The sequence below is a fragment of the Mirounga angustirostris genome, unplaced genomic scaffold (assembly GCF_029215605.1).
Source record: "Mirounga angustirostris isolate CCGP_5_RB_7025 unplaced genomic scaffold, mMirAng1.0.hap1 SCAF_1, whole genome shotgun sequence".
Lineage (NCBI taxonomy): Eukaryota > Metazoa > Chordata > Mammalia > Carnivora > Phocidae > Mirounga > Mirounga angustirostris.
Window position 1 is genome coordinate 190,170,065 of NW_026991709.1, and position 14,133 is coordinate 190,184,197.

At 47.1% G+C, this 14,133-nt stretch overlaps 1 protein-coding gene across 4 annotated transcripts in view; it reads right to left on the reverse strand.

Moving 5' to 3' along the window:
- Positions 1 to 1,509: 1,509 nt before the first annotated feature.
- ABHD6 (abhydrolase domain containing 6, acylglycerol lipase) overlaps positions 1,510 to 14,133 on the reverse strand; it is a 51,542-nt gene continuing 38,918 nt past the window's right edge. For all 4 annotated transcript variants that reach the window (XM_064594623.1, XM_045862078.3, XM_045862077.3 and 1 more), the window contains 3 exons: positions 11,788 to 11,842; positions 11,471 to 11,571; positions 1,510 to 2,623 (listed from right to left, as the gene is read on the reverse strand). In XM_064594623.1, coding sequence (XP_064450693.1) covers positions 2,447 to 2,623; positions 11,471 to 11,571; positions 11,788 to 11,842 — 333 coding nt within the window. In that variant the 3' untranslated portion in view covers positions 1,510 to 2,446. The remainder of the gene's footprint in view (positions 2,624 to 11,470; positions 11,572 to 11,787; positions 11,843 to 14,133) is intronic.

The window sequence follows — 14,133 nt, forward strand, 5'->3', positions numbered from 1 at the left end:
GCCGTTCACCCAGGGCGTAACAATTCCTGCACCTAGTACGCTTTCCAATTTGCAGGACTTACCCCAGGCTGGAGGCGTCTTCAGCTACCCTGGGCACCGGCCCTCATCACCCAAACCCACCCAGACTGACCCCCATCCCCAGGACCGCATCAAACTCAGAATTCTTGAGAAACATGAAAGACTGGAACAAGCAGTGTGTCTAGTATCTACTCTTTTCTCCATGCCATTGATTTTTGCTCTCACCTGTATTATTTCCTTCTATTTTTTTCTAGGTTTATTTTTGATTTATGATTTTTCTTTTTTTTTTTTTTTAAGATTTTATTTTTAAGGGGCACTTGGGTGGCTCAGTTGGTTAAGCATCTGCCTTTAGGTCAGGTCATGATCCTGGGGTCCTGGGATCGAGCCCCACATTGGTCTCCCTGCTCACGGGAAGCGGGGAGTCTGCTTCTCCCTCTCCTGCTCCCCCTGCTTGTGTGCTCTTTCTCTAATAAATAGACTCTTTAAAAAAGAAGATTTTATTTTTAAGTAGTCTTTACACCCAACGTGGGGCTCAAACTCACAACCCTGAGATCAAGAGTTGCACGCTCCACCGACTGAGCCAGCCAGCCACCCCTCTTCTTTGCTAATACATGTACTGAGGCCTCTAACGTTCCCTCTGAACACTGCGTTAGCTGCAGCCTGCCCGTATGAGACATCACATTTTCAAATCTTCTTGTTTTTAAGACCTGTGTTCTGTTCTTCTCTGATAAATTAAAATATAAAGTTTAAACGATAACTATAGTTTTTAATTTAAACTATAAAATTTATCTCACTTTATTTCCAGAACTACTTGGCTGCAGATTCTGTAAAAAGATTCGGTGGATTCAAGCTCCGAGGATTTTTTTTTTTTTTTTTTTAAGTAGGCTCCATGCCCAGCATGAAGCCCAGCGCACGGCTCAAATTCACAACCCCGAGATCAAGACCTGAGCTGGGATCAAGAGTCAGATGCTTAACCGAGTCACCCAGGCGCCCTGAAGCTCTGGGAATTTTAAGGGCTCCTCAGTACAACAGACAAGGGTCAAAAGGAACAGTCTCATGACTCTTGCCTTTTGTTCTGATATACAATTTCAGCTGAATAAAAATGACAAACATGATTTTCTTAAAAGAAAACTAATAACTCATCCAAATAAGGTCTTCCAGTGCCTTAGAAGAAGGCTTACTTGAAAAAATGCTTCTTGGGGCGCCTGGGTGGCTCAGTTGGTTAAGCGACTGCCTTCGGCTCAGGTCATGATCCTGGAGTCCCTGGATCGAGTCCCGCATTGGGGTCCCTGCTTGGCAGGGAGTCTGCTTCTCCCTCTGACCCTCCCCCCTCTCATGTGCTCGCTCTCTCTCATTCTCTCTGTCTCAAATAAATAAATAAAATCTTAAAAAAAAAAAAAAAAAGAAAAAATGCTTCTTTTAAGTTAACAGGAAATCTGCCAACGTTGTACTTAAATAGGAGCTTAGGAACAGAAACCATCTGCATGTTGCTGATCTAGATTTATTAAATTTATTTCATGTCATTGTGGTCACTTTTACAGCTGTTTAGACTTATTTTCAATCACATGACTGTTCACAGAATTCACAGAATTCATTAACAAACTAGTATTTTACACCCAAAGGTCTTCAGTAGCACAGCAAGATAGAAAAGATGCCCAACGAGGTGCTTGTGTGTGGAATCCGAGTCTGATTATAGAACATTATTGCTTCATTAGTCCTATTTTAAAAAATAATCAATGATTCCCAGGAAACCCACCCTGTTCTTTGTACGGCGACCGTTCCGGGCTCCCTCATGACAGGGCTGACGTGCAGGGGCCCATCGACCCCCCGACCCGTGTTCTCCACTGCTCTGGCAGCTAGGGGGGCCGCGGACATGGGACCGCACCCCTCCTCATGTGCTAAAATCATTTATAGCTTGCATCTTGCTCCCTGGTCTTGCAGCTGACGGACTTGCATTCACATAGGGCCTCTACATAAAACTTAAACTAGACATAAACAAGAAGGGCTCAGCAGATGGAGACTAATGCTCCTAAAACAGCCACTGACCATGCAGGGGAGAACATCGAAGCAGCAGAAAAACCTCGAGTCTCAGTCTGTGAAGGATGTTTTAAAGAAAATGGCCTCGGTGATTATGGTCCCAGGGCAGCCGCTTTGCGACACGACTTGAAGACTTCTGGGTAGATTTCATGGCTAGGTTTTCTTAATTTTTTCCCATGTGAGTTTCTATATTGTGAAAAATATCTTGGAGATTTCCTCGTGGCCCCCAAAGCTCTGTGGATCTGTTGAGACCGGGGACACGGGACTGGCCTCCTCAGGGACGCCGGCACTCTGACTGCGTCTGGGGCAGGATCCCTGAGAAATGGTGGCCGTGTCCGATTCTGGAGATGGGGGTGGATGCTGTGTGCGAGTGCAGGCTGCAGGCGGGGCCTCAGTCCAGCTTCTTGGTGTTGCCTGTGCTGTGCACAGAAGCTAAGAAGTCGACGATGAGCTTGGCCGTCTTCCTGGGCCTCTCCATCACCACTGAGTGCCCACAGTTTTCCAGAAGTTCTACCTGGCAGTTGGCGATCGACTTGGCCAACATGTCGGCCCCAGACACGTCGAGCACCTGCAGGACAAGAGAGGACGCTAGGTAGAAAAGCCTCAGATGCCCGTGTGTGCTCAGGGGACCGGACGCCGGCCCAGGCCTGGCAGAGGTGATTTTTAGGACCAAGTCACTTCAGTGTCAGGGCATGTAGCTTGCTGACAGGAGTGACTGCATGCCTTGCTCTGCAATTTGGTGTCCAGACTTATGTTGTTGCCAGCATTACTGAAGTGGAAACACACAGTCCCTGCCCAGGAGGAAGTTTTTTGGTCTGGCAGGGAAGCCAGACTGGTCAGCAGATGAGGGCTCTGAGGGTGGGGAACATACTGGGAGCTGAGAGTGCACAGGGGCGGAGGATTTGTGAAGAGGGGGGCAGGTCACGGAGAGGCAGGGGATGGCAGTTAGCTTGACACTGAGAGACAGTACGCAGGGAGCAAGGACGGCATGGTGGAGAGATGGGGGGTCAGGCCTCCATCTGAGGGCAGTGGGGAGCCGTGGGGCTGTGTTAGGGACGGACACAATCAGGCTGGACTAGAGAAGGCCAGCTCTAGGAAGGGCACACAGGGAAGACACAGGAGGTGAAGGCTAATTATCCCAAGCTGGGAGAGGTGGGAGTGTCTCTTTGAGGGTCTTCTGGGGGTCCCCAGAGCTGTGTGACCACGGGCCCTGGAGTTTGTGAATAATGGGGAATGCTCTTTTGATAAGAAAGGCACCGCTCTCAAGGGCTGACCCTTTCCTAACAATGCCCTCAATCTCACTGTCACCTGGGTTACCTTGCTTATTTACACACATCCAAGATTTTCTCCCCAACACCGTCCTATAGCATCAGATCTGCATCTGTTCCCCGTTTGTCATCGCTTTCCCCTTCAACTCATCCCGCACAAGAGGACCCCTCCTCTCATCCTCAATGCAAAAGCAAGACCCCCAACAAACTCACGTGCTGTCTGTGTTTGAGCTCCATTCTGGTCAACCCGGACCATTAAAACCAAGATTTTCCACCTGGGAAGTTGGGGGTCGGGGGCAGCACGCCTCAGCCAAGACATGGAGCGTGGAGCATAGCAAAGCACCTCCCGGGGCCACAAACAGGAGCAGTTAATGGGGAGAGGGGCACCCCGTGAAGGAATCAGACACCTCTGCCTGCCCCACACTCACAGGGAAGGAAGGCTGCTGCGGCAAGTGGGCAGAAATAAAGCCCAGCTTCTGTAGAAAAATCCCCACGGGAAATGCAGGTGGACGAACACTGAATGTCTATCCTGCAGAGAGGTCAGAACCCATAGCTCAAGAATACCCACATGAGCCTCTAGCTGTGACACTGTTACACTGGTCAAACCCAGCATTCCCCACGGTCACTCAGACGTATGGGAAATAGCCAGATGGACCCTCATGAGGTATGCACGTCTATGGGAACCACATCAGCTATTTCTTGGGCAAGACATTCATGTAGATGGTCAAATGATTCTCCTCCATCTCATTTCGGGCCAGGGCCAAGACTAGGGTGACGGAAGTGAGGCATCTGCCTTCCGGGCACAAAACTTAAGCAGCCTCCAAAAAACTCACGAATTAAGATGAAGATTTTAATGCAGTATTTAAAAAAATAGACATTAATGCAAAAAGATCCACCATGAACAAAATATAAAAATTATAAAGACAGGATCCAACCCTGCACTCACATGATCGACCTCACACTAGTTTGGGCTCCGCCAGGCGTTATAATGGCAGATAAACTAGAAGTTGCTGGAGCTCAGGAATCCTGTCTGTCTCGGTGCCTTCTGTATCCTCAGGGCCTAACACGGTGTCAGGCACATACCAGGTGCTCAGTATAAATCTGTTAGCTGACTTAAATGTATAGGCCATAAGTTGGTTTGTCCCTTTGCTAGTGTATTTACTTTCTTGCTTGCTTGCTCACTCACTCATACTCTGGGTCTCCTGCATCCTAGGCACTGTGGGGGCAGGATGAAGGGACCTTGTATATCTGCACAAGGCCCTCCCATTCTGGTGGACTAAACACAGAGGGGAAATACTTGAACTGATGTGCAGAAATCTCAGGAAGGGCTGCCAGGTTCAGTTGTGCAGGCTGCATACTGCCCAAATCCAGTGGGCATGATTCATGTAGACAACAATGGGCACAGCTATCCTGCAGTTGTACAGCACGGTGGCTGACCTACAGGGGTCCAAAGAAGAGGGAGGCTGAATTCAGCCTGGAAGGCACGGGGTTGGTGATCCCAAATGCTGACAACAGAGCAGAAAAAGAGCCAGATGCTTGGGAAGCAAAAGGCCATAAAATAAAGGGCCCCCAAAGCCTTTGCTATTTTGATTCTGCACTGGGGATGGTCCATAGAACACAGCGAATATCTGATCATATTTATAGTAGGCCCATGGAATGTTAGGCTCTTTTTTCAGAACAAAATGGACCTCAGTGACCTGGAAAAATTCTGGATCATAGGCAGAGGCCAACTCTCAGAGGCAAAGGACATGATTAATAAGTAACTTATTTTCTTGTCACTGGAGAAAGATCACCCTCATGTGTGTTACTTCACGTGAACCTCACATCACCCCAGTAGGAGAAGAGAAACCCAGGATTGGGAGCAGCTGAGTGGTTTGCTCAGAGTCATGGCCTGATGTAGGGCAAAGGCAGGGCTGGAACCCAGACTTTCAGAGTCCGAGCCCAGAGATCTTGCTTCTGCACTGTCTCTGCAGGGCAGGGCGATGGGTCCTTGCCTCTCCTTGCTGGTCCCTGAGAGCCCCAAATCACCTTTGGGATTTTTAGACTAGAGAAAGGCCTTCATTGTTCTAACTTGATTTCTGATCAAATAACTGCCTGCTGGCCTACTCCGTGTCCGCTTCCCCACTCAGGTGCACACAAAGCTCCTTCTAGTCCCTTGGCTGCTGCAGAGGGGAGCAAAGAGCCCTCCCTCCTCTCCATGCCCACATCCCTGCACTCTGTATCCTCAGCTGTACCTGCCGGTTTGGGAGAGCTGTACACTGTCGCGATCATCAGCACCCCCACGTGCACTGGGGCACAGTCCTGCCTGCTTCTCCCCACGGGTCATCCTGGGCCTTATAAAGACTCCATTTCTCATTGCCTCTTCTTGCTTTTTTATTTTATTTTATTTTATTTTATTTATTTATTCGAGAGAGCGAGAGACAGAGAGCATGAGCAGGGGGGAGGAGGCAGAGGGAGAGGCAGAAGCAGGCTCCCCGCTGAGCAAGGAGCCCAATACGGGACTCGATCTCAGGACCCAGGGATCAGGACCTGAGCCGAAGGCAGACGCCTAACGACTGAGCCACCCAGGAGCCCCTCTTCTTGCTTTAAACTTCAGAAGAACTTTGGGGCGCCTTCGGCTCAGGTCATGATCCCAGGGTCTTGGGATCGAGTCCCATGTTGGGCTCCCTGCTTAGCAAGGAGTCTGCTTCTCCCTCTCCCTCTCCCTCTGTACTCTCCCTCTCTCTCTCAAATAAAGAACATCTTTTAAAAAAAGAAGAAGAAGAACTTTGAGAGTAAGATATGACTTCTAAAGAACAACTGCAGGCAAGAAAGGAGCTTCTAGGGTATAAATCAGTCTCTCTTTGGAGGGTCTGTTACTGCTGTGTCCCCCCTCTAAAATTCGTAGTTTGAAGTTCTAACCTCCAATACCTTAAAAGGTGACTTTATTTGGAAATAGGGTAGCTGCAACTGTAATTAGCTAAGATGAGGTCATACTGGTGCAGGGTGGGCCCCTCACCCAATATGACTGCCACCCTTACAAAGATTTAAACACAGAAAAAAAAATTTAAACACAGAGACACACAGGTACAGGGAGAACGCTGTGTGCGGATGAAGGCAGATGGTAGCATGACACATCTATTAGCCAAGGAACACGGATTGTCAGTAAACCGCCAGAAGCTGGGGAAGAGGCATGGTACAGATTCTCCGACAGCCCCCAGGAGGAACTAAATTGCGGACAACTCGATCTTGGACTTCTAACCTATAGAACTTTAAGATGATCAATTTCTGTTGTGTAGGCCACCCAGTTTGTGGTACTTTGCTATGACCGCCCCAGCAAACTAATACAGAGCCACCTAATCAAACCTATTAAAATTTTATTATTTAAAAAAATTTTTTTTCTAAGTGAGCTCTATACCCAACGTGGGGCTTGAACTCATGACCCCGAGATCAAGAGTTGCATGCTCTACCGAATGAGCCAGCCAGGTGCCCCCGAAACCTATTACAGTTTTATTTTTTTTTAAAGATTTTATTTATTTATTTGAGACAGAATGAGAGAGAGAGAGAGCACATGAGAGGGGGGAGGGTCAGAGGGAGAAGCAGACTCCCTGCAGAGCAGGGAGCCCGATGCGGGACTCGATCCAGGGACTCCAGGATCATGACCTGAGCCGAAAGCAGTCGCTTAACCAACTGAGCCACCCAGGCGCCCCCTATTACAGTTTTAAAATGCACCTGCTCTTTGACCCAGTGAGTCCACAATGAAGAATTTACTCTTCAGGAATGCTCTCACACTCCCCAAACACACGTCTATGCTGGTGTTCACTGAGGTATTGTTTAACGGCAAAAAACTGGAAATGACCTAAATGACCATCAGTAGGACACTAATGAAATACACTGTGGCAGAGCCACACAATGGACTACTACGCGGCTATTATAGAGGATAATGTAAACTTTGGGGCAAGAATCATTCACAGATGGTCAATCTAGGGGGGAATGTTTGGTAAGGAGCAGGATATTTCAAAGTGTCTCCCACAGACTGCTTATCAGTCACCAAGGGACATAATACCTCTACAAGGAAGAGTGAGACAACGCCCTGACCAGGCAATCAACATGAATCTCACCAGGGAGGGGCAGAAGGACACTGTGTGTCCCAGGATGGGCTACCTTATCACTTATGAGCTATTCTGGCGGTGGTCTATAATCTGAGTTTAATCATGAGGAAACAGCAGACAAAGTCAAATTAGCAACATTTCATAAAATGACTGAGCTGTACTCTTCAAATATCTCAACATCATGAATGACAAAGCAGACTGGGGTCTCAGTCCCCAGTAAAGGAGACTACAGGGCCGTGACATGTAATATGGGACCCCAGATTAGATCCTGCTTCAGGGAGGCAGGAACATTCTACGTAGCTCCTTACTGAAATAACCTATGAATTTTATTTTATTTTATTTTTTTAAAGTAGTCTCCATGCCCAGTGTGGAGTCCAACGTGGGGTTTAAACTCACAGCCTTGAGGTTAAGACCTGTGCTGAGATCAAGAGTCAGATGCTCAACCGACTGAGCCACCCAGGTCCCCCGCCCATGAATTTGGAATATGGGCGTCAGATTAGACAAAAACATTGCACCAGCGTTAAAATTCCTGAATATGACCACGCACTGTGGTTAAGTGAGAGAATATTCTTGCTCTCAGTAAATATACCCTGAAGTATTGGGGGTAAAAGGGCATAATGTAAGCAACCTACTTCAATGGTCAGAAAATAGATAGATGAGAATGTTTAAAAAAGCCAATGCAGCGGGGCGCCTGGGGGCTCAGATGGTTAAGCATCTGCCTTCGGCTCAGGTCATGATCCCAGGATCCTGGGATGGAGCCCCGCATCGGGCTCCCTGCTTGGTGGGGAGCCTGCTTCTCCCTCTCCCTCTACTGTTCCCCCTGCTTGTGCTCTCGCTCTCTCTGTCAAATAAAAGAAAATCTTAAAAAAAAAAAAAAAAAAAGCCAATGCAACAAATGTTAAAAAATTGGTAGTAAATAAAACATGGTACATGTATACCATGGAATGACACTCAGCTATAAAAGGAACAAAGCACTGACACGAAGGAACCTCAAGAACATTATGCATGAGCAAAGAGAGCCAGATACCAAAGACTACCTATTATATGATACCATTTATGTGAAAATTCAGGAAAAGTTGTAAAACTGTAGAAATAGAAAACAGATCTGTGGTTGTGTGGGGCTGGGACTAACTGCAAATGGGCGGGAGGGAACTTTGGGGAGTGAAATGTTCTACAACTGGGTTGTGATGGGGCACCCAAGTAGGTGAATTTGATGGTAGGTAGATGATACCTCAATAAAGCAGTTAAAATGAATGGAGTTAGGGAAAGTGTATGTAAGAGTATTCTGTACTCATTATTTTTCTATAGTTTTGAAATTATTTCAAAATAAAATATTAAGAATGGGAAAAGATATGTGCAAATGACATATTTGATAAAGGGTTGGTATCCAAAATATATAAAGAACTGATGCAAGTCAACATCCAAAATTGGGGCCCCTGATTGGCTCAGTTGGTTAAATGTCAGACTCTTAGCTCAGCTCACGTCTTGATCTCAGGGTTGTGAGTTCGAGGCCTGCACTGGGCTCCACATTGGGCATGGAGCCTGCTCAAAAAAAAAATCCAATTAAAAAATGGGCAGAAGACATGAACAGACATTCTCCAAAGAAGACATACAATGGCCAACAGACACATGAAAAGATGCTCAACATCACTTATCATCAGGGAAATGCAAATCAAAACCACAATGAGATATCACCTCACACCTGTCAGAATGACTAAAATAAAAAACACAAGGAATAGGATGTGGAGAAAGGGGAACACTCTTACACTGTGGGTGGGAATTCAAACTGGTACAACCACTGTGGAAAACAGTTTGGAGGTTCCTCAAGCAGTTAAAAATAGAACTACACTACGATCTAGTAATGGCACTACTGGATGTTTACCCAAAGAATACAAAAATACTAATTCCAAGGGATACATGCACCCATATGTTTATAGCAGCATTATCTACAATAGTCAAATTATGGAAACAGGCCAAGTGTCCATTGACTGATAAATGGATAAAGAAGATGTGGCAGATATATACAATATTACTCAGCCATTAAGAAGAATGAAATCTTGCCACTGGCAATGACGTGGATGGAGCTAGAGAGTATCACGCTAAGTGAAATAAGTCAGTTGGAAAAAGACAAACACCATATGATTTGACTCATGTGGAATTTAAGAAACAAAACAAATGAACAAAGGAAAAAAGACAAGCCAAAAAAACCAGACCCTAAACTATAGAGAACAAACTGATGGTTACCAGAGGGAAGGGGGGGATGGGTGAAATAGGTGATGGGGATGAAGGAGGGCACTTGTCCTGATGAGCACTGGGTGATGTATGGAAGTGTTGAATCACTGTATTGTTCACCTGAAACTCATATAACACTGTATGTTAACTTACTGGAATTAAAATTTAAAAAAATCTTGTGGCTCCTGGGTGGCTCAGTCAGTTTAGCATCTGACTCTTGATTTCGGCTCACGTCATCATCTCAGGGTCGTGAGATCGAGCCCCGCATCAGGCTCTTGCTGGGTGTGGAGCCTGCTTAAGATTCTCTCTCTCTCTCCCTCTGCCCCTCCTCTCTCTCTAATTAAAAAAAAAAAAAATTTTTTTTAAATCTTTTAAAAAAGCAGGATTTAACCATTGGTCCTGTCATTTTTGTGTATGACTATAAAAGCTTACCCAAACGTATTAATAAAAGTCAGTAAAATTAAAAAAACATATATAAAAAATAGACTGAGTAAATCTACATGGGCTGGTATGAAATGATTTCCAAGATACAGACATCCCTACATATATGAAGTACTGTGAACAGTGTCGTTACGCACGTTTGAAAAACTTACAGATGTGACTACCTCTGCAGATACGCATATGCTCAGAACGGCAGTAAGCAGGCAGTGGCCAACTGCCTGTCTGTGGGAATAGAGGTTCGCTGGCACTCTGCCACGCCACTTTCTGAGTACTGTCTGTAGCTACTCTGCACAACAGCAGAGCTCGGGAGTTGCGACAGAAGTGTACGACCCACAGAGTCGGAAATACTTGCTATCTGGCCCTTCACAGAAAACATGTCAATCCCTGCCTTAGGAAACGGAAGAAACGTATGCAAGACAGTGAGAGCTACCCTGGGATGGAAAATAGATCAAATTTTCGTTACAACCCTTTTTGTACTCTTTAAAGTTTTTTTTTACGATTTTGTTTATTTATTTGAGAGCGGGAGAGAGACAGAGAAAGCGAGCATGAGCAGGGGGAGGGGCTGACGGAGAGGGAGAAGCAGACTCCCTACTGAGCAGGGAGCCCGACATGGGGCTGGATCCCAGGACCTCGGGATCATGACCTGAGCTGAAGGTAGACGTTTAACGACTGAGCCACCCAGGCGCCCCTCTTTAAAGTTTTTTGTACTATGAGACTACATGGCTTTGATAAAAGTAATTTGTAAAAATGATTTAAGATTGCCTTTCGTTTTATTTATTTTATTTTTTTAAGATTTTTAAAACTTTTTTTTTTAAAGATTTTATTTATTTATTTGAGGGAGACAGAGAGAGAGAGAGCATGAGAGTGGGAAGGGTCAGAGGGAGAAGGAGACTCTCCGCTGGGCGGGGAGCCCAATGCGGACTCCATGCTGGGACTCCAGGATCATGATGTGAGCTGAGGGTAGATGCTTAACTGACTGAGCCACCCAGGCGCCCTTAAGATTTTTAGTTATTTATTTGAGAGAGAAAGAGAGAGCAAGCATGAGGGGGAGAGGCAGAGGGAGAAGCAGGCTCCCCACTGAGCAGGGAGCCCGATGTGGGGCTGGATCCCCCGACCCCGGGATCATGACCTGAGCCAAAGGCAGATGCTTAACCGACTGAACCACCCAGGCGCCCTGATTTCCTTTCATTTTAAAAGATCAACATCTTTGCTCTCAACTCAAGAGAACAATGCCCCCCATAAATATCAGCACCTGACCCAGGTGTGTTCTATCTCCTCCTGGTATCAGAAACCAGCCAGTGAGGCTCACTCGATAAATGACCTCTTGCTTTTCCTCAGAGGCCGGTGTAACTGGCAAAGGGGCCCCAGGGACGCGCTACATACCTGGTCTTGTTTCCCCCAAATGATCTGCGTTGGGACCTTGATCTTGTCCATGTTCTGATGGAGGGAGTATCTTGACTTCTCACTGACGATTTCCAAAAACACTTTTCAGAAAAGGAAAACAAAGTGAGTGCGTGCCGGGCTGTGCCTGTGGGCACCAGAACTCTACAGAGTTCAGGGACGGTCATGGACTCAGGGCTGCCACTTTGTCCTTAGGGGCCCCAGAAAATGATCAAAATCTCGGAAATGTCAAATACAAAAGCCAACCACCCATACAGCTTCACTCGTCACAAGCACCAAGCTTAACCACAGCTACTTACGCTTTCTGTAGAAGTTGTTATGAGGAATACGGACGTCAACAAGGCCTTGCAGGATCTACAGAGAAGTGAGCCACGGTTAGAAGGCAAGAGACAGGTTGTTTCCTCAGGCCCCCCGTGGCTCCGGGACAGCGAAGGAAATAAAGTCTGGCAATGTATGGCAGTGTCTAGGTTTTAGGGCCCAGGGTTTTAAATTCCCACCACGGAGTATGCATTGTAATTGGGAGTTAGGGTCATCTGACGCTTTTTCCTTTGTAATTAGGAAGGAACCCGGGTAATGCTGGGAAGCCAAAGCATGTAAAAACACCTGACATGGGCTCACAGCCACTTTATCTTGAGATATTCTCTGCTTAGCCTAAAATACAATCAAGGCTGGAAATAATATCAAGGAATTGTTTAGTAATATCCAAATGCAGAATAAGGTCTATTAAAAAAAAATCAAACTATTGGGGATGATGGGCCTCTTGAACAATAAAGAGATAAACCATTTAAAAAATTCTGGGATCGGTTCCATAGTCCTTTGTTTATTATTCAGTGTTATCCTTGCTTTCCTCGTGGAGGGCTGGTGAAGGCTGCAGTCAACGTGGGCACGCCAGATCTCCTGGACCTGGGATCCTGACCCCAGAGGCTGGCTGTGGGAAGAAGGAACACAGCCCTCCTCTTCCTCCTGCTGCAGGATCCCTGAAGTAGGGTACAGCGTTCACATTAGCACCAGCACTCCTCTCCTCTACCTGGGAATGGTTTGAGCCCCTCAGATGCACCCTGAGGAGTCCTGTGCACTGACTGAAGGGGGAAAATGCAGCCAGAACTGCTCTGAACCAGCCCTCTGGAGCATGACTAGAATCTGAACATTCTGGAAGTGAAAGCCTAGACACCAATGGCAAGTTGTCTAACACACTGCACTCGGCATCAGCCATGTTGTTTGCTCTACTATGATCTTGCACCCGCACATCTATCCATCTTGCATCCTCTACCTCTGCTCTACCCACCCAGCCACCCACCTTGCTTGCATCTGACTCATGTGTGCATATATCTGTGCATCCACCTACCCTGCACCTACCTATCCATCCATCCATCCTCCATCCCTGCTTCATGCAGACATCCATCCACCCATCCATCCCCCCACACTACATCTCTGAATCATACATGCATGTCTACTGATGTATCCCTCTACCCTATATCCGCCAATCCATCCACCTTCCATCCCGGCATTCTCCAGGCCTCCTCATCCAACCAAGTACTCAGCCATTCATCTCTCCTGCATCCCTAAATCACCTACTCATGTACATGCAACAATTCATGTGCGCATCTACTCTGCACCTACTCACACATCCATTCTCCATCTCTGCATTATCCTCCCTCCCTCTGACCCACCCAATCTATACCAAGGACCTACTTCACGCAAGCACTGTGTTAATAAAGGCTGCCAGTTAAGACAAAATCCTTGATCTTACTGAGGTTAGAGTGGAAGACGCAGACAAGTTAACAGACAAACATAACATGACATAGAGTGCTCGGGTGCTCCTTGTCTCCTAGGAGGGAAGACTTCTAGAGCTGCCACTTACTCTCTCCCCATGTTTTCATATCCCTGACGACTCAAAGCATGGAATTTCCTAAAGCACTGTTTGGCCACTCTCTTCTGGGTAGAGAGCATGGCTGGGAGGGGATCAGTGCAATTTCACAACTAAAAAGGGGATTTCAGGGATAGAATGTACCACAGAATCGGATTCTGGGTGCTTCTATACCCCTTGACTGAGTCATGTTCACACCTTCTGAATACAGCCCATACCCTCAACTTGTGGGAGGACCCACCCCACTGCGAGGCAGGGTCCAGTTCCTACACTAGAAAGAGATTAGTTGCAGTTATGAGACTTAGCCATGCGTTCTCGTCTCTTGGTTTCCACAGTGCCTCCCATTCAGACCGTGACCGGTAACATCGTCCTGGTGGACGGCTCTAACTGGACAGCTCCGGGCCAGACGTCCCTCAGCTCCGCCTGCATATGCAACCGGCTGCTCAGCAGCTGCACCCGGAGGCCTCACAGACAACCTGAACACGTCCGAAATGGAGCCCTTCGCTTGTCCCCAAGACCTCTTCTCCCGCTCTCCTTCCCTCACTCAGAAACTGCTGCCTTTGTCCAACTCAAGTACCAGAAGCCCCCTGTGAGTCCTCACTGTCCCTCATCCTCCACTGCCAATTTGCCAGTAAGTCCTGCCCATCCTTCCTCCCAAAGCAGCTCGAGTCTCTAGTCTCCACTGCCACTGCCCTCGTCTACACCACTGTCATTGCCAGGCCACATGAGCACCCCCCTGGTCTCTGCTTCTGTTTGTGCCCCCCACAGTCCTCTTAGG